Here is a 26696-nt window from a genome sequence, read left to right as displayed (position 1 = left end):
ATATGTTCAAGCTATCTTGCACATATCATTGATTTAGAATAGTATTCTACGGATAAGCTTGCCAATTCATTTTAGGAGGAATGCTTGGTTTATCTTATTCATTATATTGCTCTAATCTTGTGCAAACTAATACGTATTCAAGTGTGTAAGAAATATCTTTTGTATTGTATGCAGGAATCCATCTGGAAGTGGGAGAAATCTCAATTAGATCAACTCACTCCTAGAGTCACAACGATCCAAAACTTAGCCCTCCAAGTTTTTCATCCAATAAAGAGCAAAAGGGAGTTTTCTTACTCTATAGCTACTTGATCATCCATTTAAATTCAAAATACTTCTTTGATTCTAGTTCTTTCAAAGTTATATCTTCTATTCAAGAGTCATTTCCAAAGCTAGGCAAGTACAGGGGTTCACTCTCATTACTTAAGCCAGTACTTTGTAAATTATATTCTAAGTTTAGTTTTGGTTTCTTTTTCTTAATTTCGCACTAACAATTGGTTTTTTTTTGTTTCGCGGCCCATAGGCTTGAGCATTGGGCAACAAGGAGCTTGAAGAGAAGCTTTGGAAAACTATTCACTCGTGTGTATGCAAGACCCCCTCACGCTATCCAAACATTGATTTCTAGAAAAGCCATAAGCACTTGGAAGAAAGTTGCAAACACATCTAGGTTGTGGGCCTTTTGAGCCTTGTGAATCTGTTTTGGAGTTTTTTCCATCTTCAAGTTTGTTGTTGTTATAGTTTTTGGGGAGAGAGTCTAGCTTTGTTAGAGTCCCATCTTTGTAAAAATCTCTCTCGTATTGTGAGCAAGAGGCATTTTTACTTGCTTCACTCGTGAGTGCTTATGGCAAGTACCCCCTCACGCTATCCAAACATTGATTTCTAGAAAAGCCATAAGCACTTGGAAGAAAGTTGCAAACACATCTAGGTTGTGGGCCTTTTGAGCCTTGTGAATCTGTTTTGGAGTTTTTTCCATCTTCAAGTTTGTTGTTGTTATAGTTTTTGGGGAGAGAGTCTAGCTTTGTTAGAGTCCCATCTTTGTAAAAATCTCTCTCGTATTGTGAGCAGCCCTCTTAGAGGCATTTTTACTTGCTCTAAGCACTAATAAAAGATTAAAAAAATTGTTGGAGGGAGCTTGGGATTTTTCCCATGGCATCCCCCTTCCTCATTTAGAGGGATTCTTGTGGATGCCCTAATCTTGCTTCTAGTTTTTCTTAGCTTTCCAGCTTTTAATTTCATATTGTGCATGCTTAAAATCAACACATTTCACTCCACATGCAAATTTTTATTAATCTTGTATTTAAATTCCCACATGCATAGCTTCCAAATTGTAATTTTAGAAAATTTCATCTTATGTGTAAACACTTCCTACTTTGGCAAGTTTTAATTGTTTCATAATTTCTTCAAGTATATGCCTCACTATTTGGTCAACTTATGCTATATGTCATGAAAACTATTGGAGCACTATCATTTATTTGAAACAATTGTAGCTTAAAGAAATCTATTCCATTTCACTTGCTTATTTTCCATTCAATGGTGCAAACACATGAGTTTATTTACATTCTAGCCTCTCAAGTTTTGCAAACTATTTCTCTTTGAAGCATTAGAATAATTTGGGGAATTAACACAATTGCACTTCATCTAGGCATTTTAGTATAGGAAGGCCCCAAACCTCACTAAAGCTTACCTCCAACTTAAGTTGATTGAATTATCTTTTAGGGACCCTCTAACTCTATTGGCTCCTCATTGTGAGATCCAAATATTTGGGCGAGGATGAGGTCTGAGGACTAGAGTTCAATTGTAACTTTGTCTTAGCACTAATTAATAAAATAAACCAAGAACCCATTCCATCACATTTGTTTTGTTTGCAAAGTTCTTAAATTTCTTGCTATCTTGATGTTTTAAAGTCTCAAATTCAAATCTTATTTCAAGAGGCACTTTGGATGCAAGCATTGTAATCCCTTTTAATTTCTGCTGCCTTACGAAGCTCATCAATAAATGTACATAACATAGAGAAGGAAGGCATCAATGATGTACATAACATAGAGAAGGAAGGCATCAATGAGTATTAGCTGAGAACAAACAAGCATTGGCCATATTCAATTAAGAGGAGACAATAGAGGCTCTCCAAGGCTATAAGTTTGAAGAGAATGAGAAAAACTCACCTAGTCTGCTATCATGACCAGTTGTCAACATTTTTGCAGGATGTGTTTGCATGAGGTGATTGGTATCTAAACACAACATGCTATTTGGAGGCCACCGCTTAATCATTTATTCCTGTAGCTCTGGTTTCAGAACTCGTTCTTGCAAGATCTTTATATGAACTCGAGGAACTCTTTCCGCTCTTCCTCCTTCAGGCCCATCAAATCATGCAATTGCAAAGTCTTCAAACAATTAAGGAACACATGAAGGATAATTTGCAATGCTATCAGTGAATGGCTATCTTAACCACAAAGGTTCGAGTCATCACACCTCCACCATATTTCAACTTCCATGTGTCTCGTAGTTGGGTATGTAGAGCCACGAACGCTTGTTCAAGAAGTTCATGCCGACTTGAAATTATACAAGAGTGTTCACCAAATTCCCTAATCTCAACAACCAGTGTCGCTTCAATCATAGATTAAATTTGCTCTGCCCTGATGCAACACACAAGGATGCCGAACAAACTACTGGAAAGAAAGGCCACAAAATAGAGGCTCAAGCTATTTAGCAGGGCAAATATACCATTGTTCTGATAACACTATTGGAATGGATTCAACTTTCATTAAGAATGATGTACATATAAATACAACATTGAAACCGTTGAATTCAACTTCCAAGGTTTCTTATACTTGTAATTTTTCACCATAACCCTAACGGATTACATGTCCAACATTCTTTACCAAACAAGTGTGAATTAATGGTTTTTTATTGAATGCATTTCATTGCGCATGCAATTGCATATCAGTTACAACAACCAAGATCATTTTAATACTTGAGCAAATTACCTTCAGATGTTAATGTGATTACTTTCCTGTAAAAGTGATTTACTTTCTTGCACTAAGTTGCACTAAAACAGATATGGAAACGGGGTTTGAAATGGATATGGTGAATTTTCAAAAAATCTAGATAGGATACGGCAAGGAAATGGCGCACACACACACACTTATATATATATATATATATATATATATATATATATATATTTCATCTTACGATTGATCTTTTAGAATCTAGATTCTATATTTAAAAATGCATAATCATCATCATGAATTCAACATAAACAAATTATTATCATCAATTCAGCATAAAGTTTAAACATTGTCATCATCATTAATGATTATTATAACATTTAACAGATCATCAAGTTTCTGTTTCCAAATTCAATCATCAACATCATCACCAAAATTAATAATGCTAAATGCACACTACATAGTACAAATTACAAATAAACTAACACTGGCAGTCTACTACCATATGACATATTACGGTATTCAATGTTCATTGTTCAAAAGTTTAAAAATCATAAATTACATTCACATATCATCAAATATGTCTTCATCAATGTAATTAAGATCCACATCAGCGTTTGGATCCTCTCCATGAGTGGGAACATTGCTACCATTTCCACATGAAGATGCAATTATTGGTGCCTCCTCATCAAACAAAGTCATATGAGACATGGCATTCAACGTCATATCCAAGTCAAGAAATTCTGGAAACGGATCCAAAACCCTTAAAAATGCACAAAATGTTTCAGAAATAGGATTCTGCGTTTCCAAAAATATTGAAACATTTCAAAAATAGGATCCTACGTTTCCAAAAACACTGAAACATTTCAGAAATAGGATCGTGTTTCCAAAAAACCTGAAACATTTCAGTGTCATTTTCGTGTCGTTTCGTATCCATTTCCGTTTCTGAAACATTGAACGAGGTTTCTGGTGTTTTAAAGGGGCGTTTCCAGTAATTTAAAGATTAGGCAATTTGCCTTTACATTCCTGCAAGTGTGGATTGGATTGAAGGTGTGATTTAGATTGCCTGGTGACTTGTATTAGCATCTTTATATCTTGAACTTTGACAATCGTTTAGTTACACAACTTCAGACGCATACATGATTATGCTAGCATATATGATGCACAACAATTCACAAGTTCCCTACAAACCCTGGGTTGACAATTAATTGAACATATTTGGTTGTCTCTCTAAGCAATTAGAATGGTAAATAAAGGTCCATCAGACATCATGCCTTAACCTTGTGATGTAACACTCATGTGGCTTGGAGTGATGACGTGGGCTTGGATGAGGATGACGTTGGTGAGGAGGGTTTTGCTTGATGAGTGGACACCTTGTTGATGACAAGATGACCTTTGAGTGAGGAGCACTCTTTTGACCTATCCATGGCACTTTTTGATGGAGATATTCACCTTTAAAGGATGCCATCACACTTGGAGGAGCTTTCGCTCACAAGTGTGGGCTTAAAGGAGGCTTTATGTTATGTTCTATCATTAGATAGCTATCTTTTAGGCCGGCTTGTGTCCTACTTAACTCGCAAACACTTAATTTATTATTGTTAGGGATTTTAGTCAATTTTAGGCCTATATCAACTTGGTTGCCCTATATAAATAGAGGAAGTCGATTTAGGTTGGATCATTGTCACACACACTCATTTTACGCACTTGAGAGAGCATCCACTAGTTCTTTTTCTCTCAAACACAAGGGAGCACTGATGTAGCAAATCGTCTTAGGGGGGATAATACACTTCGAGGGATTTTCTCTTGGATTAATGAAGTGATTCAATGGTGATTTGTGCAAATTTATTGTGAGTAATCTTTTTCCATTTTGTAATTGTTGTAGAATTCATGTTTCACTCAAAATTTTCATCTTAATGTATTGAATCTTTTATGGCTCTAACATCTCCTTTTGCAAAATTTTCACCAAGTATCCATCAAGGAGCCTTAGTGTAGTTTCCTTGACCTTAAATCTCTAATAGATTGAAAATCACCAGGGTTTTAATATAGAGGTTTTTTCTCTTAACTCGCTCCAATCAAGTCTTCAGCCATAGACCTCCCGAGGAATGAAAAAAGCAATAATCCATTTAGTATGTCAATCTTTATAAATAAAATAAACCATAATTTTTTTATTTTTCCTAGGGTGATTTTCGATTATGTTACAAAAAAATCCACATATAATAGAATAAAATACCTTAGACTTCATAGTCCTAGGGTTTTTTTTTAATTAAAAAAACAAAATCAGTTTTTATGCATTTTTCAGCCATCCTTTTAGGGCTGACATCTAGGGTTTTGTAGATGTTTTATACAATTTCAGCCATTGAAAATTTGTTGCAACTTATTTCTTTATTTACTCAATCAATAGCCTTTGCATATTTATTGTTTATCATCGTTTATAGGTTTTTTTATAATTGTTGTCATAAATGCTGCAAATTGTATTGTTTTAAAACCTTAATTTATTACAACAATTGATAATTTAATGGTATAATGCATCTGGCATCTATTTGAGCCTCTCCAGGTCAGTTTAAGGCCTCTAGATTTAGCCATTTCTCCTTTGAACTAGTTACATTGAACTATTTCTCACCTCATCCTTATTGAATATTATGAATATCATCTTTGGGTGTTTTATTTAGCAGAACCCTTGGAGGTTAGTTAGCCTAGGAATTCTTGGGTTATCTAATCTCCAAGATCCACTAGGGGAGCCTCCCTTATGAGGATAGTATCCATCCAAAGAACAGCAGGGAAACACTTACTAAGGTAACAGTGGTAACTGATCCTGTTGTTGTCATTTAATCTAGAGTGCTTAGAGAAGCTTTGCACTAGGGTGCTAAACTTTGCAGTAATAGGTTTGATACTCAAAATTCAAGGATACACAAAATTCCAATCCGATCGATGCATTTTCAAGCTACAGTCCCCCATTCTACTTTTCACTTTGAAGATGAGTAATGGTAAGCATGTTGAGTCAGTAGAGCCATGAATTAGTGAACCATGATCATGTATGGACTTTTTTCAAATGAATAATAGCGATGATGTCAAGCGGCACTGACCATGCGTGAATTTTTTCCACGTGGCAGCTGTAGGGTCAGGCATATTAATCTCACTCACAGTGTTTAATATATCAAATGCATCATCAATATGCCCTAGAGTATCAGTAGGTTGCATGCATACTAATTATATGGCTTCTATATGCATGTGTGTTTATATACATGATGATGACATGGACACAAATCATTAACATGTGTGAATTTTTTCCACATGGCAGCTGTAGTCTCAGGCATAATTGTTAATCTCACTCAAAGTATTTAGTATATCAAATGCATCATCAATGTGCCCTAGAGTATCAGTAGGTTGCATGCATGCTAACCATATGGCTTCTATATGTGTGTGTGTTTTATATACATGATGGTGACATGGACACAAATCCATAACATCTTGGGACGTACATTTGACTATTTGTAAGGAGTAAGGCCAGCTTAAGGCTTGCCCTACCAAAGAATGAAATAACCAAATATATATGGAATAATCTTGCAGATATTCTACACATGCTGCAACAAAAGTATTTACTCTGGTTGCTACAAATGCTGCTTAATTTACTCCAAATGTCCTAAACTATTTAGATCATTCAGAATCAATACCATAACCATAAGTTCATATCAGGGATAATGTTACGACTTTTTCCACGAAATTCCATAGTCACAAGATAATTATGTCAAATCTTCTTGCAATGCATTTATTTTCAAATAAAAATAATCGCCACTATATAAAATATGTTTAAGAGAAATAGAGCACAATGCTTAATGAAGATTACTACCTGAATCTTGTTAACAACAGTGCCATGAGTACTTCCAAGATCATAAATGAATACATCACCATTTCCTTTGTACTGCAGAACTGAAAATACAACCACAAGCAAGAAGATCAGACAATAAAGCAATCCAAAAACTGTACTCATCTTATACATTTAAAAGGGGAGAAGCAGAGATATCCTACAAAAATCAGTTCAGGACAACACTACACTCTCCATATGTGATGTCATTGTCACTTGAAATACATAAAGGGGAATTGAATTGACCATAGTTGGTGAATCTTTGTTATATGTAGAAAGAGAGAGAGCTATTGATTAAGACAGGGATATCTCCTCTTCCACCTCGACATCTCCTTCTATATACAGCGCTAAGGAGTGCTTCTCTCTTATCAGGATTTTATGCTTACCTACTTGGTCTATCCCTTCTTACACCCTCCTTTTATTTTCACTTGCATTTCTTTTCTTTTGGCACTCCAACAGGACTATTATAAATTGTATTTTCTAGTCCCAATGACCTATTTTTGATCCCTCGTGGACATTATCTTCTCTTGCATTAAAGGAATTATTATTTTATTATTACCACCCACAAAGTTTCACATATATAGTCAATTCACATGTATTTTATATAAATACTTGGTATTTTAAAATAAATGGTGCAATTACTTTTTGTGAAATTCTGAAGTAGCTACTTGAGGCAGATTAGCACATAACTTTTTTTCCTTCTTTGAAATTGAGAAACATTGCTACTATGGTCTGGATCTAAAGATTCTAACCACATACCGTGGTTTTTGGAGTAGATACTGGAATCTCCAGTAAGTTGATTTAAGTCTTCAATTTATTGAAGAAAGGCATCAGCTGGCATCAGTGTTTTGCAAAACCAGCCAAATCAGAACCGAAACCTGCCAGTCAGCCCCCCAGATACGTTGAACCAGAGCCTAGAGGTTGAACCAGTTCGGGGGCTGGTTCCATACCAAACCAGACAGTTTGGCACAGAACTGGTCCACTTCAGCCATCTTAATAAACCAAACCATCAACTGCAGTAAATATATTCCTCAAATGGGATAAGGCAAAGATTACTAAGGCTCTTGATTGCATGATCCATGTTTTCATCAGAGACTCAGACACACTCTCCAACAGCCAAAAAGATCCATTGAGAGAGACTATTTAGCATCAAAAAAATTTCATGATATTCCAAAAACAGAAGATATATGAATCCCTAGCTACATACATGTCAGAATCAAAATAGATTAAGAGCGTCCAGTATTATTGAGAAAATTGGTTCTCACAGTCTCAGATAACCACAGTACAAATTCAACTTGAATGCCATCAAGCCTCCTCAATGGCGCAAGTATCCTTTTTATTCATAATATACCAAACAGGAAATTTTTCTTGAAGTTTAATGGCCGCACAATACCATATAACCAGAATAAATTCAATACTAGAAAAGCAAGCCAAAATGAAAATCTAATGGTTAGGGTTATAGATGCAGTTGATCATGTGATAGATGCTTTATCAATCCAATGTTAAGGGTTAGATGCAGTTGATCATGTGGTAGCTGCTTCATCAATAGAACATCTGTTTGTTTTAACTTTTCTTTAGACCTCAAAGGCCTGCAATGCTACAAAGAAGACCTAACAAAAGTATTCCCAGAAATCCTTACTAAGGAACACTCCATATTATGTAGTAACCTAGAAGCTTATAGCATGTTTCTCAGACTCTAGATGCCACTTAGAGTCTATATGTATGCATTTGGCTTTGCATATGTATTGTACTCAATACCATTTTGCTATATTCATCCTTATGTGGTATATACATGAGCAAACTTTGCATATTTTCTCTCTAATGGTTTAGAATCATGATATTTAAAAATATAAAAGCAACATACACTCCAAAGGCATACCAAAATGTAATCAGTCAAACCTATTTTCCAAACATATTGCAGTAATTCTTATAGATATGACCTTATCTGCCAAAACAAAGAACAAGAGAAGTGACCCTACCTGCATGATACCGAGAAATGGTTGGATGCTCCAAAATAAAATCACATAGGTGATTGCGTCCAAACATATATGCACCTTTTTCAGAACTGTGTGTCAAAAATTGTAGATAATGTCAATATTATATTCACTTGTAGCAATATTCCACATGTTCATCACCATGCAGCCAAAGGAAAACCATCTTATACAAGGAAATGTTCTATAAACCAACCATAACCTTGTTACTCAGCACAGAGGCAATCCTACATATTAACAAATTTTAGAATTATTTTGAATAGAAAAAAATACATGGTACCCAAGGTAACAGTGTAGTGTTGGAATATGATGACAGGTTTCACGATCAAATAAAAACCTCCACACAAACAAACTGGAGAGAGAGACACCAGGAATACATGGAGAGAACTCCAATCCAACGATTTAATGTACAATGATAGGGGGCATATTGTTATAAAATTGATAATGTATCACACAAGAAATGAGAAGTTAGAACTAAGGATATGAACACAAGTACGTTTATTAATGGGAGAGTTGTTGAATACATTGACACCAACCCTCTCCTACTTGGCTAGTAGGTAGTTGCATAACTTAACCACCTTTTCTAAATAACATTTTCAAATCTCAATGACTGTCATTATTAAATATTATAAATTAACTCATATTGAAACGTTATATTCTAAAACCCCCTTGTAATGCTACATTTCTAAGTTCTAACCATTAAAGCTTGATTGACAACAAAAACATTAAAAGAAATATTTTCTTTAAGCAGCTTCTCTGCTCTACAAATCTCGAATATTGCAGGTATTCCATCATGCTGCCTCATCACCCTCGTAAGGGTAGAACTCCCGAATTCCTGAATTTTCTAAACTCCTGGGTTTCCATATTACTCAAATTCACAAATTTTTAAGTTCCTGAATTCCCTGAATTACCAAACTCACGAATTATTGAAATTCCCAAATTCCCAAATTACTTGGGACAGCAATCCATGAAAAGTTAAACCTTCTTTGACACCTTCTTGTATCAAATATTCGACAGATCAAAACAAGAAACTCTCCTCTGTTTCATTGTCACGTTTCTCAACTTCACATTTAGGCTCAGATGATCCTTCAATTATGAAATTTTTCATTGTCAAGGTTATAATATGTTTTCGTTTGTCTTTAAGCTTCCCTTTTACAAGATCATTGGATCAATTTTTGCAATTCCATGTTGTAACATATTTTTCTGCAATAATAACATTAAAAATCTTTTTTCACTATTTGTTTCCCTATTTTTCTGCTCATTAATTTTTTAGTAAGTGCTGCATTCTCTGGAAGCAAACCACGTTTTGAATCTCTTTTATTTAGCCTTTTATCTCAGAAAAAAGAGATGATATCATATCATCTAAGGACTATAATGACAATTGACTTAATTTAAAATAGCATCGTTATAAGTTGAAGGTAAACTATTTAACAATGGAGCTTTTACATCCTCCTCTTCTACTTTTGCACCAACTTCAGCTAACTATTTTATATGCGACTTAAAATCATGTATATGGCTGGACATAGTAGTTTGAGCAGCTATTTTCAATGTAAAGAGTTGTAAATTAAAAAAAATTGCATTTACACCTCTTGGACCAAACAACTTTTGCATTTTCTCCCAGATTGCTTTAGAAGATTTGTCTAGATCAACATTATGTAATTCTGAATCTGAAAAAAGCAAGGCCAGTGATTGATTTGGTATTTTTATCTCTATTTTGCCAATCAATCAATTTATTATGCTCTGTAGGCTCTGGTTCAGTGCTTTTGACAATTCCCCATAAATTTTCACTCCTTAAATACATTTAAATCTGCACTTTCCAAGTATGAAAATTACATCTATCGAATTTTTCTAGAATGGTTTGCACTCTCAGAAAATGAGCTGAGCAATCTAAAATGAAAAAATTCAATAAGATAAAAATTGTTGTAACACTCTGCCTTCTAAATTTAGCTCTGTTCTTGCCACTGGTGAACTTAAGAGTTTGAATTGTGGCTGCTCTGTTTGAATGATCAGCAGCTCCCTATAATTTGATGAACAGTGGATAAAGGTCGGCTCATTCCTTGAATTACAATCAGCAAAATTTTATGTTCGTAAACAAATTCCTATGCAAATTGCTTTGTTATGGTCCTCTATACTGTGCATAGAGCTGAATTTTTGTAACTGAACTGTAGCAGCTACTTTCAAAAAATTGATTAAGCAGCTTCTTTAATTTGATGACCAAATAGAGCAACTCCCTCGATCTGATAATTGGCACTGTCCTTTTATTTGATATGGTAGTTTCCTCTCTTATTTGATACGGTGGCTCTCTTTTCTATTTGATATAGTGGCAACTTTCAGTTACCATATGGCGGCTTCATTCCGTTGATACACCAAGTAGATATATGATACAGCATCAACCCTCTCGATTTAATGTTCTGTGCTTTCTCCTTTTATACCCTCGAACAATAACGTGATGGACTCGGGTATCTCTTGGCCCATATACTTTGGTATCACTCAGATACCATGCTATTAAATTCTCTATGCATCAAGTTGTCGCTCAGATTGTACAGGCACGGTGCTACAACGACTCAAGGCGGGGGCTGTCACTCTAATCCTCGCCCACTCCGTTCTAGCTGTTTCCCAACAGCGAGCTATGGGGGTAGTCCCTATGGAAGATAGAAATGAAAGACAAGTTGTCAACCAAAGAGTTTGGGAGACATGATTGAATGGCCTAGCGAATTGGTTGATTTGGCAAGCTTTTAGAGATTAGATTTAATTATCAATGAGACCAGTGCCTTATGGAGTCACCTCACTTTATATCAATTAAGGACCAAATGACCGAATGAACAATCGTTGCTTGAATGCTTAACTAACCTATATGCTATGTTAATCCTAAGACTTAAGTGAAATGCAAGAATCTTGGTTACTTTTAATTATATGTCTGTTCTAGATGGTTCCTTCCTCTTAACTATTTTGGAACTAGTCTCTAGAGTAGGTTTTGGGATAGAAGCCAACGGGAAGCAAGCAAAGGCTTGATTAAAGATACTTCCCCCTGTGTTCTAACCACCCTATGCCTCTGGTGCTACAGTGACTGTGGCTCTAATGACTGCCAGATCACCGTGTTAACCACTAAAGAAGTGTTAGGCTCCTCAAGCTAGTTGAGAAAAGTTGTCCTAAACGTCCATCAACCAAGCTTATGCTTGGAGGTAAATTGTTAGATGCAAAAATATTCCTAGAATGATATGCAAGGATTATGAGTAAGTCTTGAGTTAAGATTGTTTATGTGATTCAAGTACTTGATGTTGATTATCTTATAACAAGAGTACTTAACAATATATTGAAAGAGAATCTTAAACAAAACCGAGTGCTCAATGATACAAATGCCAACTTGCAATAATTCCATAAAGATATTGACCAACAAGTGATAACAATGATAGAAATTTAAGAAACTTAGAGCACTTATCTAATTAGCTAATGATTTCCAATACAAGATGCCAATGACTAAAATTTAGCCCAAATCACTTCAACCGTGAATGATTATGAATTGTAAACTTTTCTTACCCAATTTTAGAGACTTATATGTGATTTATTATTGCTGGAACCTTGTATTCAGAGCTCTGCAATTTTATATCAGCAGTCAAGAAATGATGCAAGATACCAAAGATAAGCTAAAAAATCAATACATTTAACTTCCAATGATATTCATTTGATTATAGGACTACTTAGACACTATAGATCAGATTTATTATGCTCAAATCAGACCTCAAATGATATATATCAGATATGTAATAAATTTGAAAATCAGTGATTCAGTCCTTAATAAACGAACAAGGTGCCTAAATATTAATGCCAAATAAGCTCCAATGACTAGCTAATCAATTAGAGTGATTTTTAGATGATCTTTATACAGTTTTGATGATTCTTATTTAGTTTATATGACTGCATAAATGGTTGTAGCAAACATATCAGATCTGGAAATTGCCCAACAGTCCCAAAAAAATAACTTATATCAATATGCAATCAATTTAACCACAAGAATAATGCTCAATGCCTTAAGCGCCTTGTTAATGAATTTAGCCTTATTTTATGTGTGTTTATGTCCTTAATACACTATTGTAACAACTATATCAGAACTGAAACTTTCAGATCAAACCTCTGCAATTTCAAATCAGACCTTGAAAATTATGACAGCCAACATAGAGCAATAAAATTGACAGATCAAACCCCTATAATTTATTTTGAAGTCTTGTATGAGTTATTAGCTTAGTGCGTGCATTTTTTAGGCTTGTATTATGATGATATGTCACTGTTAATCAATATGTCAGACCTGATATAAATTATGCAGTCAATTAAAATGAGAGATGAAGGCAATAGAAGCAAACCCCAAGGTCTAATGGCCTATGACAAATTTGGAGATGTGAGAGAAATCACTCCTCAACACCTGCACTCACAAAATGTTAGCTCAAAACCCAAATATCGAACCTTTATGACTACTGCAATCACAAATTATTAGAGATAAAATGCCAATCCCTTGAAGAAACCATTGTTTGCAATGAGATCTAGCCCTTGTAGGGCTTACGGCCTTCTTAATGCTTGCAAAATAGGTCCCAAACACTAGCCTTTTAGGTTGGCTAAGGGTTAGGGCCTTCGGAAAATGGGTTTCTTCCCTAATTTGAAAATAAGCAACATGCAAAAATGGGCTCAAAAACCGCAGACATCTAGGGTTTTTAAGGGTTGGAAATTTCAGAAGTTTACTCTTTTCTCTGATCCCTTGAGAGATTTCACTTGTACAAATAAAAATAAATTTTCCCAAAAAATCTCAATATATTCAAAAATAAAATAAAAACCCCAAGAAATTATATATAAGGAAAAATTAAAATGCAAAGGGTTAGTGAAATTATTTGCATAATAGAAAATACAAGGTGAAAGGTTAGTATATATAGACACAAATTAGAGAAACTATTTTCAAATTTTGAATGTGAGATAAAAACTTTACAAGTAAAATTCGAATTCAAATTAAAAGTTATATAATGACCATAAACTGAAATTCGGAAATAACCAGAACTAAATATAGTAAGAACAAAACTGAACCGGAATACAGTAAAAGAATTTGGACACCTACCTGAACTGCTGCTTGCTCTGGTGTTGCTCTGGTGATGTTGATGGCGTTGTGGTTGCTTCTGATACCAATTACCGGGAAACCAATTCCACCCAGCCTAGACTGAGCAAAGCCTGGCTGCTCAATCCAGTAAGCTTCCCAACAGAAGCTTACTGTCCCCCGTGCCCAGAACCTCAGACTGATTAAAGCTCTTCCAATGGCAAAATCTCTCTCACTGCTGAATTCCTCCTCTGGTTTCTCGCTCTGTTCTTTTCCCCCCCTGTTCTCAGTTCAGACCTCCGGTTTTAACCACGGGCTTGGCGGTGGCCGCCCTCCCGCATGCAACCACCGCCTCCCTCCCTGTTGCCACGCTCCTGTCCACGTCTCTCAGACCAGAAGCTAGTCCCTTCGTGCTTTATGACTCAGTCACGTGGTTGGCCTTTAACTCTATTATGTTTTATGTATTTGATTTTGGGTATTCGTTTCTAAATTATAAGGTTTGTTTTGTATTTTAATATGATTTTCATATATATTCTAAATATGAAGTTTCATTAATATTATTTTAAATATAAAGTTTATAACTTTATATTAATTAATTATTATATTTATTTTTTATTATTTCTTAACTTTTATAAATGGGTCATTACATACACTCCCCCTTCAGAAAACTTCGTCCCGAAGTTAGAGTTTTATCTTATCTGATTACTTATGATAGTAATTAGTACCCCCTTCTTAGTTTTAAAATTTTATTTTAATATCAAGAGACTAAAACAAAATTAGAATTTTAGGTTTATGATTTTAATGGATATATCGTGCTCCATCCAGGTTCCCAAGCTATTCTAAAATCAACCTATCCTTCCTAATCTCTTCCGCTCCCATCCTATCCGTCCTCTACTGGAGTATGCCATGGTGTCAAATGAAAGGAGTTGTTGCCTTTTCAAAAATTGAACTTGGCTCTGATACCATGTATAACGACCATAAACTGAAATTCGGAATTAACCAGAACTAAATACAGTAAGAACAAAACTGAACCGGAATACAGTAAAAGAATTTGGACACCTACCTGAACTGCTGCTTGCTTTGGTGTTGCTCTGGTGATGTTGATGGCGTTGTGGTTGCTTCTGATACCAATTACCGGGAAACCAATTCCACCCAGCCTAGACTGAGCAAAGCCTGGTTGCTCAATCCAGTAAGCTTCCCAACAGAAGCTTACTGTCCCCCGTGCCCAGAACCTCAGACTGATTAAAGCTCTTCCAATGGCAAAATCTCTCTCTCACTGCTGAATTCCTCCTCTGGTTTCTCGCTCTATTCTTTCCCCCCCCTGTTCTCAATTCAGACCTCCGGTTTTAACTTTTAACCACGGGCTTGGCGGTGGCCGCCCTCCCGCATGCAACCACCGCCTCCCTCCCTGTTGCCACGCTCCTGTCCACGTCTCTCAAACCAGAAGCTAGTCCCTTCGTGCTTTATGACTCAGTCACGTGGTTGGCCCTTAACTCTATTATGTTTTATGCATTTGATTTTGGGTATTCGTTTCTAAATTATAAGGTTTGTTTTGTATTTTAATATGATTTTCATATATATTCTAAATATGAAGTTTCATTAATATTATTTTAAATATAAAGTTTATAACTTTATATTAATTAATTATTATATTATTTTTTTTAATATTTCTTAATTTTTATAAATGGGTCATTACAAGTTAAATCTAATTAAAAAAATTAAAACTTAAATCAAATAAATATTTACAATTTTGAAATCTAAAAATTATTTACAAAATAAAATAAATCTAAAGAATATTAACAAGTATGCTAAAAACACCAAAACATAAAATTTAAAAAAAAACCCCAACCCAAATAGTTGAAAATCAATGGTTAGAAGCTGCGGCTCTGAGAGATCGCCCTCGGCTCTGCCCAGATCTGCTCCCCGCGCGTCCTGCAGACTGCATGCAAGCCCGCAGTCCGCCGCCCTGCTCTCTGCGGGAGGGCTCGCAGGTAGCTTTCCCCCTGCCATGCGGTCAGCCAGTTCAATGGAGGTTTGAGCAGGCCCGGATCGAGTTTAGCAAGCTCCCCTCAGAGCTTGTGTCCATGGAGGTGCTAGGCACTCCCCAGGCGGCTATCTCCCCTCCCCCCCCGCCGACCTCATCAGCTGAGGCTTTTAACCGCCTCCTGGAAGGTCTCCCTAAGAAGAAGAATGTCGAAGCTGCGAAATTCGTCAAGAAACTGGACGATATTCCTGAGATCTCCCTCCCTCCGGAAACCCCGATCCAGGTTGCATTGTCCTTGTCCGAGTGAGCTCTTGTCAGCCAGTTCACTGGACTATGGCCTTCTCCCAAATCCACCGAGAACTGGGTCAAAAGAAACTGGGCGCCGTTGATCCAAGAAAGTGTGACCTCTTACTTTCTGGGGAGAGGATTCTTCCTCTTCGAGTTTACCTCAAAGGACGATAAAGACCTGATCTTTCGAAACGGCCCCTACTTCATGGGCCCCCAGGGTCTGTACCTGAACAAATGGACTCCGGACTTCGATCCAGCAGTAGATGTACCCAAAGCTGTCCCAGTGTGGGTCAGGCTGCCAAACCTCCCAGTGCATTGCTGGAATTGGGATTCATTGATGCACATAGGAAATGCCCTAGGGAAATTTATAGATCGAGCGAATAACAAGGATCAATATGATTGTGCCGGGATCTGCGTGGAGGTAAATCTGGAGGTGGGACTTCCAGAGGCCATTAAAATCAAGGTGGGAAGCTAGACACACATGCAGAAACTAAACTATGAACAGCTGCCCTTTAAATGCCAGAAATGCCATGTTTATGGCCATTTCGCCAGAAGTTGTCCGTCCAACATTGAATCTATGCAAGGGAAGGAGGACGGCTGGAACCAAGTCAAACAAACTAAAACTTCTCTCAAGGCTCAGAAGACGGGAGGATCTAATGGCAATCCTCGTCAGGGCCCTGCTCAGCAGATCCCGTCTAAGACTGCCCCAGAAAACAGGTTTGATCCCCTCAACTCTCAACCAGAGGACACCCATGAAGTCGTGGCCCAGAAATCAGCCATTCCAGAGAAAGGTGGTCAGCCCAACCTTTCCAAGGACTCAGGTGTTGCAAAAAGCTCAAAAGGAACCCCAGAAGAAGTTGAGGAAGAGGACCAAGAATCGGAAGCATCGGAGGAGGAAGAAGAAATAGGAGACTCCCAAACCTCTGTAAGGAGATCTACAAGAGGGCGCAAAACAGATCGGGAGAAAAGGGAGCATGAAACGTATAAGGACAAGTTGCAGGGCAGCCAACCTACATTGGAGAAGCTGTTAGCAAAAAAACCAAAGATGGCTAGAAACTAGCATCAAGGCTCCAAGGGAGCCCACCAAAGCAAAGGTAAATAATGAAAATAATCTCCTAGAACTGCAGGGGTATGGGGAGCAAAACCAAAGAAGAGGCTATAAGAAATTTAATAAGAATAGAAGCCCCGGACATACTCCTCCTCCAGGAGACTAAGATGGAGGACTTGGACCTCCTTCACTTAAGTAGAAAACTCTGGAATAAGAGCAAAGCAACAGTTGTCTCAGCCCAAGGAGCCTCTGGAGGGCTGGGATCCCTATGGAATGATAGCATGTTCTCGCTAATTGTAAGGACTGAAAAGACTGATATGGAAAGACTGATATTCCATTTGTATCAAATGTAAAGACTGTAAAGACTGAAATGTAAAGACTGTAAGGACTGTAAAGACTGAAATGAAAAGACTGATATTCCATTTGTATCAAATGTAAAGACTGTAAAGACTGAAATGTAAAGACTGTAAGGACTGTAAAGACTGATATTCCAGTTTTATATTTTAATCAGATTGACAGATTTCCTCTTTCAAACTTCTATCAAATTAAATGCATCTGTGTACCTGATTCTGCATCTGTGTACCTGAATCTCTACATACCTGGTTCTCCCGTCTGGTGTTGATCACATTGCTCCGAGTTTTCTGTCGCCATTACCAAACCAACTTGTTCCTCCCTGCCTATCTGGGGTCAACCTCTGCGGTCCCCAGATCCAGAGAACTTCCGAAATGGAAGTCCACTGGCCCCCGTGCCCAAAACTCCAAGAACAGTTGAAGACTTCCCAATTTTCAGTTCCCAAAATCCTTCAATTTTCTGTTCCAAAATCCCCCTCTGGTTTCCCCCTCCAACAGCTTTATTTTCTTTCCCTTTCCCCTGTCTCTCCCCCCTTTTGAAATCCTCCTTCCTCCCTTTAAATAGTAGAGGTCCCTCCTTCTCTACGTAGCTGATCACCGCCCTTTATGAAAGGATAACGTTCACCGCCTTTATGAGAGGATAACGTTCACCGCCTTTAAGAAAGGATAATGTTCACCGCCTTTATGGAAGGGTAATATCTTTTGTTAGGCAGTGATTGCTTTGCCATGATTTTTGCTTTTAATTGAATCAGATCCTCACAACATCGATTGATGTCACTTTAATTATGACAGTTGGTATTTTAATTTATCAATAGTATAAGACTATGATGATTTTAAATATTACATATTATTTTATGTTTTATAAAATACCAAGTTTAATCATAAGGTTTATGGATTTAGTTTTATTAGTATACATTTTGGTTTATATGTAAACATATGAATAAACTCAACTATGTTTCTTACTGAGTGTATATTTCTTCTATTAGGTATTTAATTAACACCTTTGATAATTAATTCATCTATCTTATATTTAGACATTCTCCATGAATAGTCGATATATATATATATATACTAGTGCAATGTATATGATGCATGCATATGTAGCTATCATATGTATGCCTCACATGCATGCTAATATTGCTATGTTGTTCGTGATTTGAGATGGGTCGTTACATACACCCCTCCTTCAAAAGAACTTCGTCCCGAAGTTAAGGGTTTATAAAGTATATTGATAATTCCTTTAGGGTATGCAAGGATTGTATTATGTGATTGAATTTTCATTTAGGATCGAGAGGACACTTTAAAATTGTGATTTTGAACGATGAAAGATTTCTAATTTAATGGTCATGCCTTGCCCAAACCAGGTTCCCAAGCTATTCTAAAATCATCCTATCCTTCCTAATCTCTTCCGCTCCCATCCTATCCGTCCTCTACTGGAGTATGCCATGGCGTCAGCTATACTGACCTAACCATGCATAAACTCTAAGGATGGCAGCGTCGACTATATCGACCTGATTTCCCAGTAGGCATCCGGCAGTCATCATCACACGTCTAGGGGAGCGTGACTCGCACAATCCTCCCATGACCCCAGGTTTTAGAGGATAAACGGTGGGCAACACCTCCACCCCTCCTAGCAGAATTAGGGTTAACACCCTATCATGGAATCTCATTAGGCTTCAATTGTTCTTGGAGTTTTGTCATCACGTAGTCGGTTTGGTAATGATACTATCTGCAATGTAAACACTTGCCCACAATTATAACATATGCATTGACATATTCAAAATCAACTGTATTCCGATAACGATTTTCTATGCAGTTTAATAAACTCTCATCTATGATATTGATCTTTGAGTTCATATAACATACTTGGCTATATCTAGCCAATATATTTGTAAGTTCATTTTCACATCTTGTAGTAAAGTGTACTCATTCTTTTATTTCCATTTCATCATTCATGTTGATGTGTACAATAAAATAAAATTAAAATTATAAATATCCATCCCTAACATAAGTCATAATTTATATAAGTATCCATGCACCAGCAACGTTAAGCATAATAATTGGAAATCATTCTTTCGTGTATTGATCGTGCATGAAATTTATGGCTTTCTTTTCTATATGTTTAACGCTAAACATAGCTGTTAGTTGTGAAAGTCCAATAATGTTGATGTAGTGAACAAATAATAACATTGAAATGACTCTGAGTACACAATGTGAAGGAAACTTCATCATTGAAAACCTTGGAAAGGACATCAAGGAGGCAACAGTAGTAGGGCATCAACCGATAATTTATAATTTTCTTTTGCTTCTTTCCAAGAGTAAAATTTTATGTCATAATCGTTATCCTGGGTTAAGTCATTGTTTACATATGAAAGAACTAGGCTATCATCTGAATACTCTTCTTCTCAGCTTTTCTGATCTTATTTGCATATCTGGAGTGATAAATAATAGAAAAACTAGAAATAATATCCTTTGAAACAGAACTGGCATAAATGATACATTTCCTTTGCAACAAATTTTATTTTCAAAAACCTGCAAGTGGTTTAACATTTACTGATGAAGTTCTTTAAAGGCAACGAAAGCTGAAAATGATACATATATTTGAGAGAAACTTGCTAAGAACCACAAATTCTGCAAAGCTCATGATTCCATTTCTGTCTTATCATCTGTTGGTCAATTGAATCTGAGAAGTGGAGATTGCCAGCAACTAGAGTTTTCTTCAGATCGAAAGCATTGATTTGGCCTGTTCCCTGGACATCTTTACTTTCAAACCACTCTCTCAATCTCTCTGTATGGGGCAGAAACAATTGAAGAGATTCATCTCATTGATATCTAAGAAGCGAATTTGCGAGAAAGATAGCTCACCTGGCTTTCTATATTGAAGATGAACTTATTAGAGAAATGAAACAAAGCAATGCAGGAAGAGTGTGATACCATACAGAAAAATCAAACAAGGAAACTCATTAAATTGCCGGAGTGGCATTGGATGCAAACAGGTCTATAGGACAAAAATATGAAGCAACAATAACTGCAACATGTGAAGTAAAATTGCTACGAAGAGTTTTTAGGAAGCATAGATCTTCAGCGAATCAGTGACAGAGTGTGACTGAGCTCGCAAAGAAACTAGTGTTTCATGCAAGAAGCAAACGTATTGAGATCCAACAACACTTATCAGCAAGCAAAGGCAAAACGCAGAAGTTAAGGTTGTATACAACAGAAATGAAGACAGGTTTGCTAACACATTCACAAAGGTGTAAAACAAAGAAAAGAGGAGAGGTGCTTGGCATTAATGAAATAAAGTGGTTCTTGAAGATATAATGCCCACTTGGGAGCACGCTTAGAATACTCTGTTAAAACTGGAAGTCACGATAAGATTAAATAGGACAGGTAGTTTAGGGATAAGATTATTCTATTCTAAGGTAAGTAACATTTTGGCTGGACGTTTATTGTCATCCTCGGGACCTCGACAACCAATTTTTAAACAAATTTTGTACTAGAAATACGTTCTCCTATGTCATACGATAAGATCAGAGTTTGGTGCAAAATTTAGCTTACTCTCTTAAACGTATGTTGTTTAAAAAACCAACCAGAACATATTTTCAAAAAATGAAGTTGTGAACTTAACTGGATTATCACATTCTAGGCCAAAGATCCAATGTGTCCCACTTAGCAAACGAGCCTCAATCTTCAGCTAGCCTATCTTCAAAGGGCCAGTCTTTACACTATTTTCATTTTCATTGGGTTGGTCCGCCGCTGAACAAATTTATCTATTGAACAATTTCGTAATCTAGTTTACTTTAATAACCTGGGAATATTGATTTGGATGTTTTCTTATCATAGCATATTCTTGACAACCGTTTGTTTTGATCTGGTGCAAGAGATCTCTTCTCGATTCTCGATATGGTCTGCCTCACCCGTACAGCCTAAGTATCAAGAGGATGAGACTGAGTGCAAGTCGTACCCCTCGGATTGCCAAAGTGACAAAGGAAGTCCACTCTTTGTGCAGCTCGTCAGGGTATATTCTGGGAAATTTTTCAAATAAATAAATAAATAAACTGAGATGCCGAAATTAACTTTTCTTTTGGTAACCTAACTTTTCTAAGAAGCACAATACAGAATTCTGAGAAATAAGTAAAAAAAAAAAATAGCACAAACTGCCGCCTTCTAATTAGGTTAAATCGAAAAAAAAAAAAATTGAATCACACGGCTTGAACAGGTCCATATAGAAATGTTATTCTACCGATCAATTTGTGCCCTCGAGAGTTTGAAATGCTTCTGCTACAACTTAAATACTAAAGCCTGGTCTCCTTGCACTTAATTTTTATTAACTATGGAAATCTTCGTTGAATTAAACTTAAATATACTGACAATATACAATATTAAACTGGCGTGCTCATCTTCATAGTGAGGATGGAATGGGAATAGATTATCTACCAGCAGGATACTGCATGGATCAGGGATGGTCTCCTGTGGAGAGGCAGCAGTCCCTGTATACCAGTACCATCCCTTCTACGCCTTCGGGGCATTTTCAGTCTTCTATTCAAATTTCATGCCGACCGAACAGCTTCGCATATTTTGCGTACAAAATTTACGGGTGCATTTTAACAGGCCATGACCGAACAGCTTCGCATATTTTTTACCCAAACAATTCGATATGAACTCCACTCGCTTCTCCTCGTCTTTGCACTCGTCCTCGCACTACAATATCTGTGTGTTGTCCCTTCCTATTATATAAAACTTCGATCGAGTCTCGTAGAGCTTGAATTTTTGCAGTGAGAAACACTTGTCCTCTCCCTTCTCCTCCGGTTGCCTCCCGCCGGCGCCGTCCAGTGCATCTGCAGAATTCGTGCAGGTACCGTTCTCCAGCGCCATATTCAGGGAAAGGGATTATCGATAGAGACTTCAAAGGAAACGCCTTGATTGCTGTTGAGCAAGATCATTTCATTGCTTCAAATTTAAAGGACGACGAAACTTCCGAAGCGCCTATGAAGTCAAATACCGTCCGTAAGGAGAATCGAAAATTAGGAGAGGAACATCCAGAACATCGTGATGAAAATGAAGAAATTGCCGCAAGCTGTTTTCCAATTTACGGCATAAATTCAACCTCTCCATTCTTGTACGTCTCTGCCTGACCTTTCCTTAAAACCACCACCACAGATCGCCGCAATGAATCAAGATCCACCTGCTGCTTCTGCTTGATTTAAGAAGAGGGAATTGGCCTGGACCTAGCATCTCTTGTTCTGGCGCTTGCACTTGGTAGCGCCCGAGAATCGATCGCTGACCTCCCCCAATTATCACAATTACTTACTATTATTCTGGATCGCTCTTTCGCATATCCACACTGATTAAATAAGTTAAAAGTATAATGAATGATATAAGTTTTACAAAAAAATGAAATGAATATTTTAGATAATTTATTTATTTTGATTGAATCGATGGTTTGAACGAGATGCATGTGTCATGAACGCACTAGACTTCTGTGGTTCACTGCCACCGATCACCAGAATTCTCACAAGTGGCCTCCATTCGATTGTATGAAATGAAATGTGGAGGGATCATGACCTTTCCACCTGGCTCTCCCGGCATCGCCCCACATGGTCATCCAACTATACGGAAGGTGAACGGTTGAGATAATGGTTTAAAAACTGCTTCTTTACGGTAATTGTCTCTTCGCCACGTTGCAGTTATCCAGATTCATCTTCTTTTTGGCCAGCATGTCCTTCAGCCGGCCTGGCGTCGCTATAACAACGTGCACACCCTCTCATATCTATGCCTCCGATGCAGAGCATCTGCCGCAGTTCCGGATACCCCGCTCCTGCAAGACGACCACAAATTCCTCCACAACCTCGAATGTCTGCCTCGCAAGCTCGCGAGACGGGCAAATCACCAATCCAAAGGACCCTTCGCCAGGAATTATTGGCATAGCCACCTCTTCCTGTAAAGCGACCAAAATCAGAGGCAGGACGCAGACCAGAGTTCGTATTGCACTTGGAGCAGCAAGAGGTCTGGAATATCTTCATGAAGCAGCCACTCCCTGGGTTTTGCATCGTGACTTTAAGTCAAGCAATATTCTCCTTGATAGCAAGTGGAGAGCTAAGGTGAAAATCCAGCATTTCAGTTTCGATCTTTTGAAATATCAACAACAGTTTGTGTTCATTGACATAAGGCTAGAATATGATGCTACTAACTTTGGATTTATGTTCTATATGATATGGTAAGGTTATGTGTAACCATGCCCAGACCGTCTATTTCAATAATTTGTTATTTTTATATATCATTTGTACAGTTTTTCCATTTATGTCCTAGAAGCAAGATTGAACTTTTAGCTTATCTTTCTGTTCTTCATGCAGAATTGCTAATAAGCAGTTTATACTACAATAAACAAGGAAAACCTGAATATGGTTTATGTGGAGCAGTATCTATAATCTGCTGTCTGGCATAGTCTTGATTGTTCATTCCATGAAATACAGTAGTAGATTGTATAGTTCATTGTATATTTCTTTCATTTTATTACTCTGCCATGCGGGTCAGTGTACCTTCCCTTGGCCTTTTGGTTAAAGAAGATGAGAATAAATATGCATGCTTCCTGCCTTAATTTTTCAGTTGAAAAATTAACTTCTTTGAAACAGTTCCCATGGTTGATGGAAGATATGATGAGTTAATATTTTATGTGACAATGTAAAATGTTGATTGATTTTGTACTGGCCATATGGCACTCCTTTCTTTTCCTTAGTGTGCTGAACTGAACTCTCAATAGCTGAAAACCCTAGCTGCTCTAGTGCTGAGCTAAAACCACCAAGTCGTCTAGTGCATAATGAACCAAATCTGCGCCCTTTTGCTCCTTTGAAGTCGACCTGTGCCCACCACCTCTACGAATGGCTGAGATTAGATCTCAATGGATGGTTGAGATCACTTCAATTTTTGACTACGGGAAAATTAAATTAAAATTTTCCTAAGTCAAAATAGAGATGAGGTGTAGAACTGCGCCTTCATCCACCTGTGGGTCAGCCTGCTAGTTTATTGCACCTCTAAACATAGCAGAACCCTTCCTCCTCTAACCCCCTTCAACACTGTATCTTACTACTTTGTTTGATTACTCAGTGTGTCATACTGATGACAGAAAGTGATGTACTTCAATTAGGTGCGGTACTGTTGGTTAAGGAAAAACTTTTAGTGAGCTTTTTAGATTTACACTCAGCGAGAGTTAAGACCTTGCTTTTGCACTGCGTCAGATGATTGTTGTAGACGCTTTGCTGAAACTTTTCATGTTCTCTTGTTTCATTAAAAGGCTAAATGGCAACCCATATAATAAAAGCTGATGAAATTTTATTTCTTATAAGTTATAACCCATGTTTCAAGAACAAGTCTACAGAATGTTTTTGTAGGGATTATTTTTACATGGCCCTTCACTTAGGTCAGATATTGTAGAACCCCAAACAAATGCATTTATTCTTTAGCTTGGAATTTGGTACCAAGTGAGAGATAACATTTGTTAGTTACAACTGTTAGATTGGTGTTATTATTTTCTCAACAGAGTCTCCATAATATTCTATATTATTGGAAGGTTGAATGAACTACTGTCATAAAAACAAGGATTTCCTTTCGTCAGTAATGCTTTTATAAAATAACTTTGTGGCAGCTGTTCTGCAGGTCACTTCACATACAACCTGCAAGTATTTCAAAACAATAAATTTCTATACCACCTGAGCTTGTTTACTGGTTTAAGAAGAGTTATTGTGTTGTGGTTGATTTTTTTTTTTTTTTTTTTTTTCAGGTAGCTGATTTTGGTACTGCAAAGACAATCACAAGTGTTGATCTTAATGGTCAACCAAGTTCACCAGCAAAATTACTGGGTACATTTGGATATTTTGCTCCTGAATATGCAATGATGGGAAGGGCTTCTTTAAAATCTGATGTTTTCAGCTTTGGAGTAGTTCTTTTGGAACTAATTAGTGGTTTGAACACTAATATGTTTTCACTGTTTTTATTCAATCAGGTTATTATGATGTTTACATCCGCTGGCAGCTTCAATAAAGTTTTGAATATGTAAACTGTTTTATTCAACGGTCATTATGTTTACATCAGCTGGAAGCTTCAATAAAGTTTTGGATATGTAAACTCTTAAATAGAAGAACTTTCTTACAATTCCAGCTATATGATGGTAGCCACTAAGGTCCCCAGTGTTTGAATTTAAGCTCTGATACCATATGTAAGGACTGAAAAGACTGTAAGGACTGAAAAGACTGATATTCCATTTGTATCAAATGTAAAGACTGTAAAGACTGAAATGTAAAGACTGTAAGGACTGTAAAGACTGAAATGAAAAGACTGATATTCCATTTGTATCAAATGTAAAGACTGTAAAGACTGAAATGTAAAGACTGTAAGGACTGTAAAGACTGATATTCCAGTTTTATATTTTAATCAGATTGACAGATTTCCTCTTTCAAACTTCTATCAAATTAAATGCATCTGTGTACCTAATTCTGCATCTGTGTACCTGAATCTCTACATACCTGGTTCTCCCGTCTGGTGTTGATCACATTGCTCCGAGTTTTCTGCCGCCATTACCAAACCAACTTGTTCCTCCCTGCCTATCTGGGGTCAACCTCTGCGGTCCCCAGATCCAGAGAACTTCCGAAATGGAAGTCCACTGGCCCCCGTGCCCAAAACTCCAAGAACAGTTGAAGACTTCCCAATTTTCAGTTCCCAAAATCCTTCAATTTTCTGTTCCAAAATCCCCCTCTGGTTTCCCCCTCCAACAACTTTATTTTCTTTCCCTTTCCCCTGTCTCTCCCCCCTTTTGAAATCCTCCTTCCTCCCTTTAAATAGTAGAGGTCCCTCCTTCTCTACGTAGCTGATCACCGCCCTTTATGAAAGGATAACGTTCACCGCCTTTATGAGAGGATAACGTTCACCGCCTTTAAGAAAGGATAATGTTCACCGCCTTTAAGAAAGGATAATGTTCACCGCCTTTATGGAAGGGTAATATCTTTTGTTAGGCAGTGATTGCTTTGCCATGATTTTTGCTTTCAATTGAATCAGATCCTCACAACATCGATTGATGTCACTTTAATTATGACAGTTGGTATTTTAATTTATCAATAGTATAAGACTATGATGATTTTAAATATTACATATTATTTTATGTTTT

General features: G+C 37.0%; 1 protein-coding gene across 1 annotated transcript in view; it reads right to left on the bottom strand.

Moving 5' to 3' along the window:
• LOC149169188 (SMAD/FHA domain-containing protein) overlaps positions 1-26696 on the bottom strand; it is a 432141-nt gene that overhangs the window by 365051 nt on the left and 40394 nt on the right. The window contains 2 exon segments of the mRNA XM_089428601.1: positions 6793-6872; positions 8787-8872. Coding sequence (XP_089284727.1) covers positions 6793-6872; positions 8787-8872 — 166 coding nt within the window.

This window comes from Pinus tabuliformis, chromosome 4_2 (genome assembly GCF_031772625.1).
Source record: "Pinus tabuliformis cultivar Carrire ecotype Pingquan chromosome 4_2, CPIR1, whole genome shotgun sequence".
Classification (NCBI taxonomy): domain Eukaryota; kingdom Viridiplantae; phylum Streptophyta; class Pinopsida; order Pinales; family Pinaceae; genus Pinus; species Pinus tabuliformis.
This window is presented reverse-complemented; position numbering and strand designations above follow the sequence as displayed.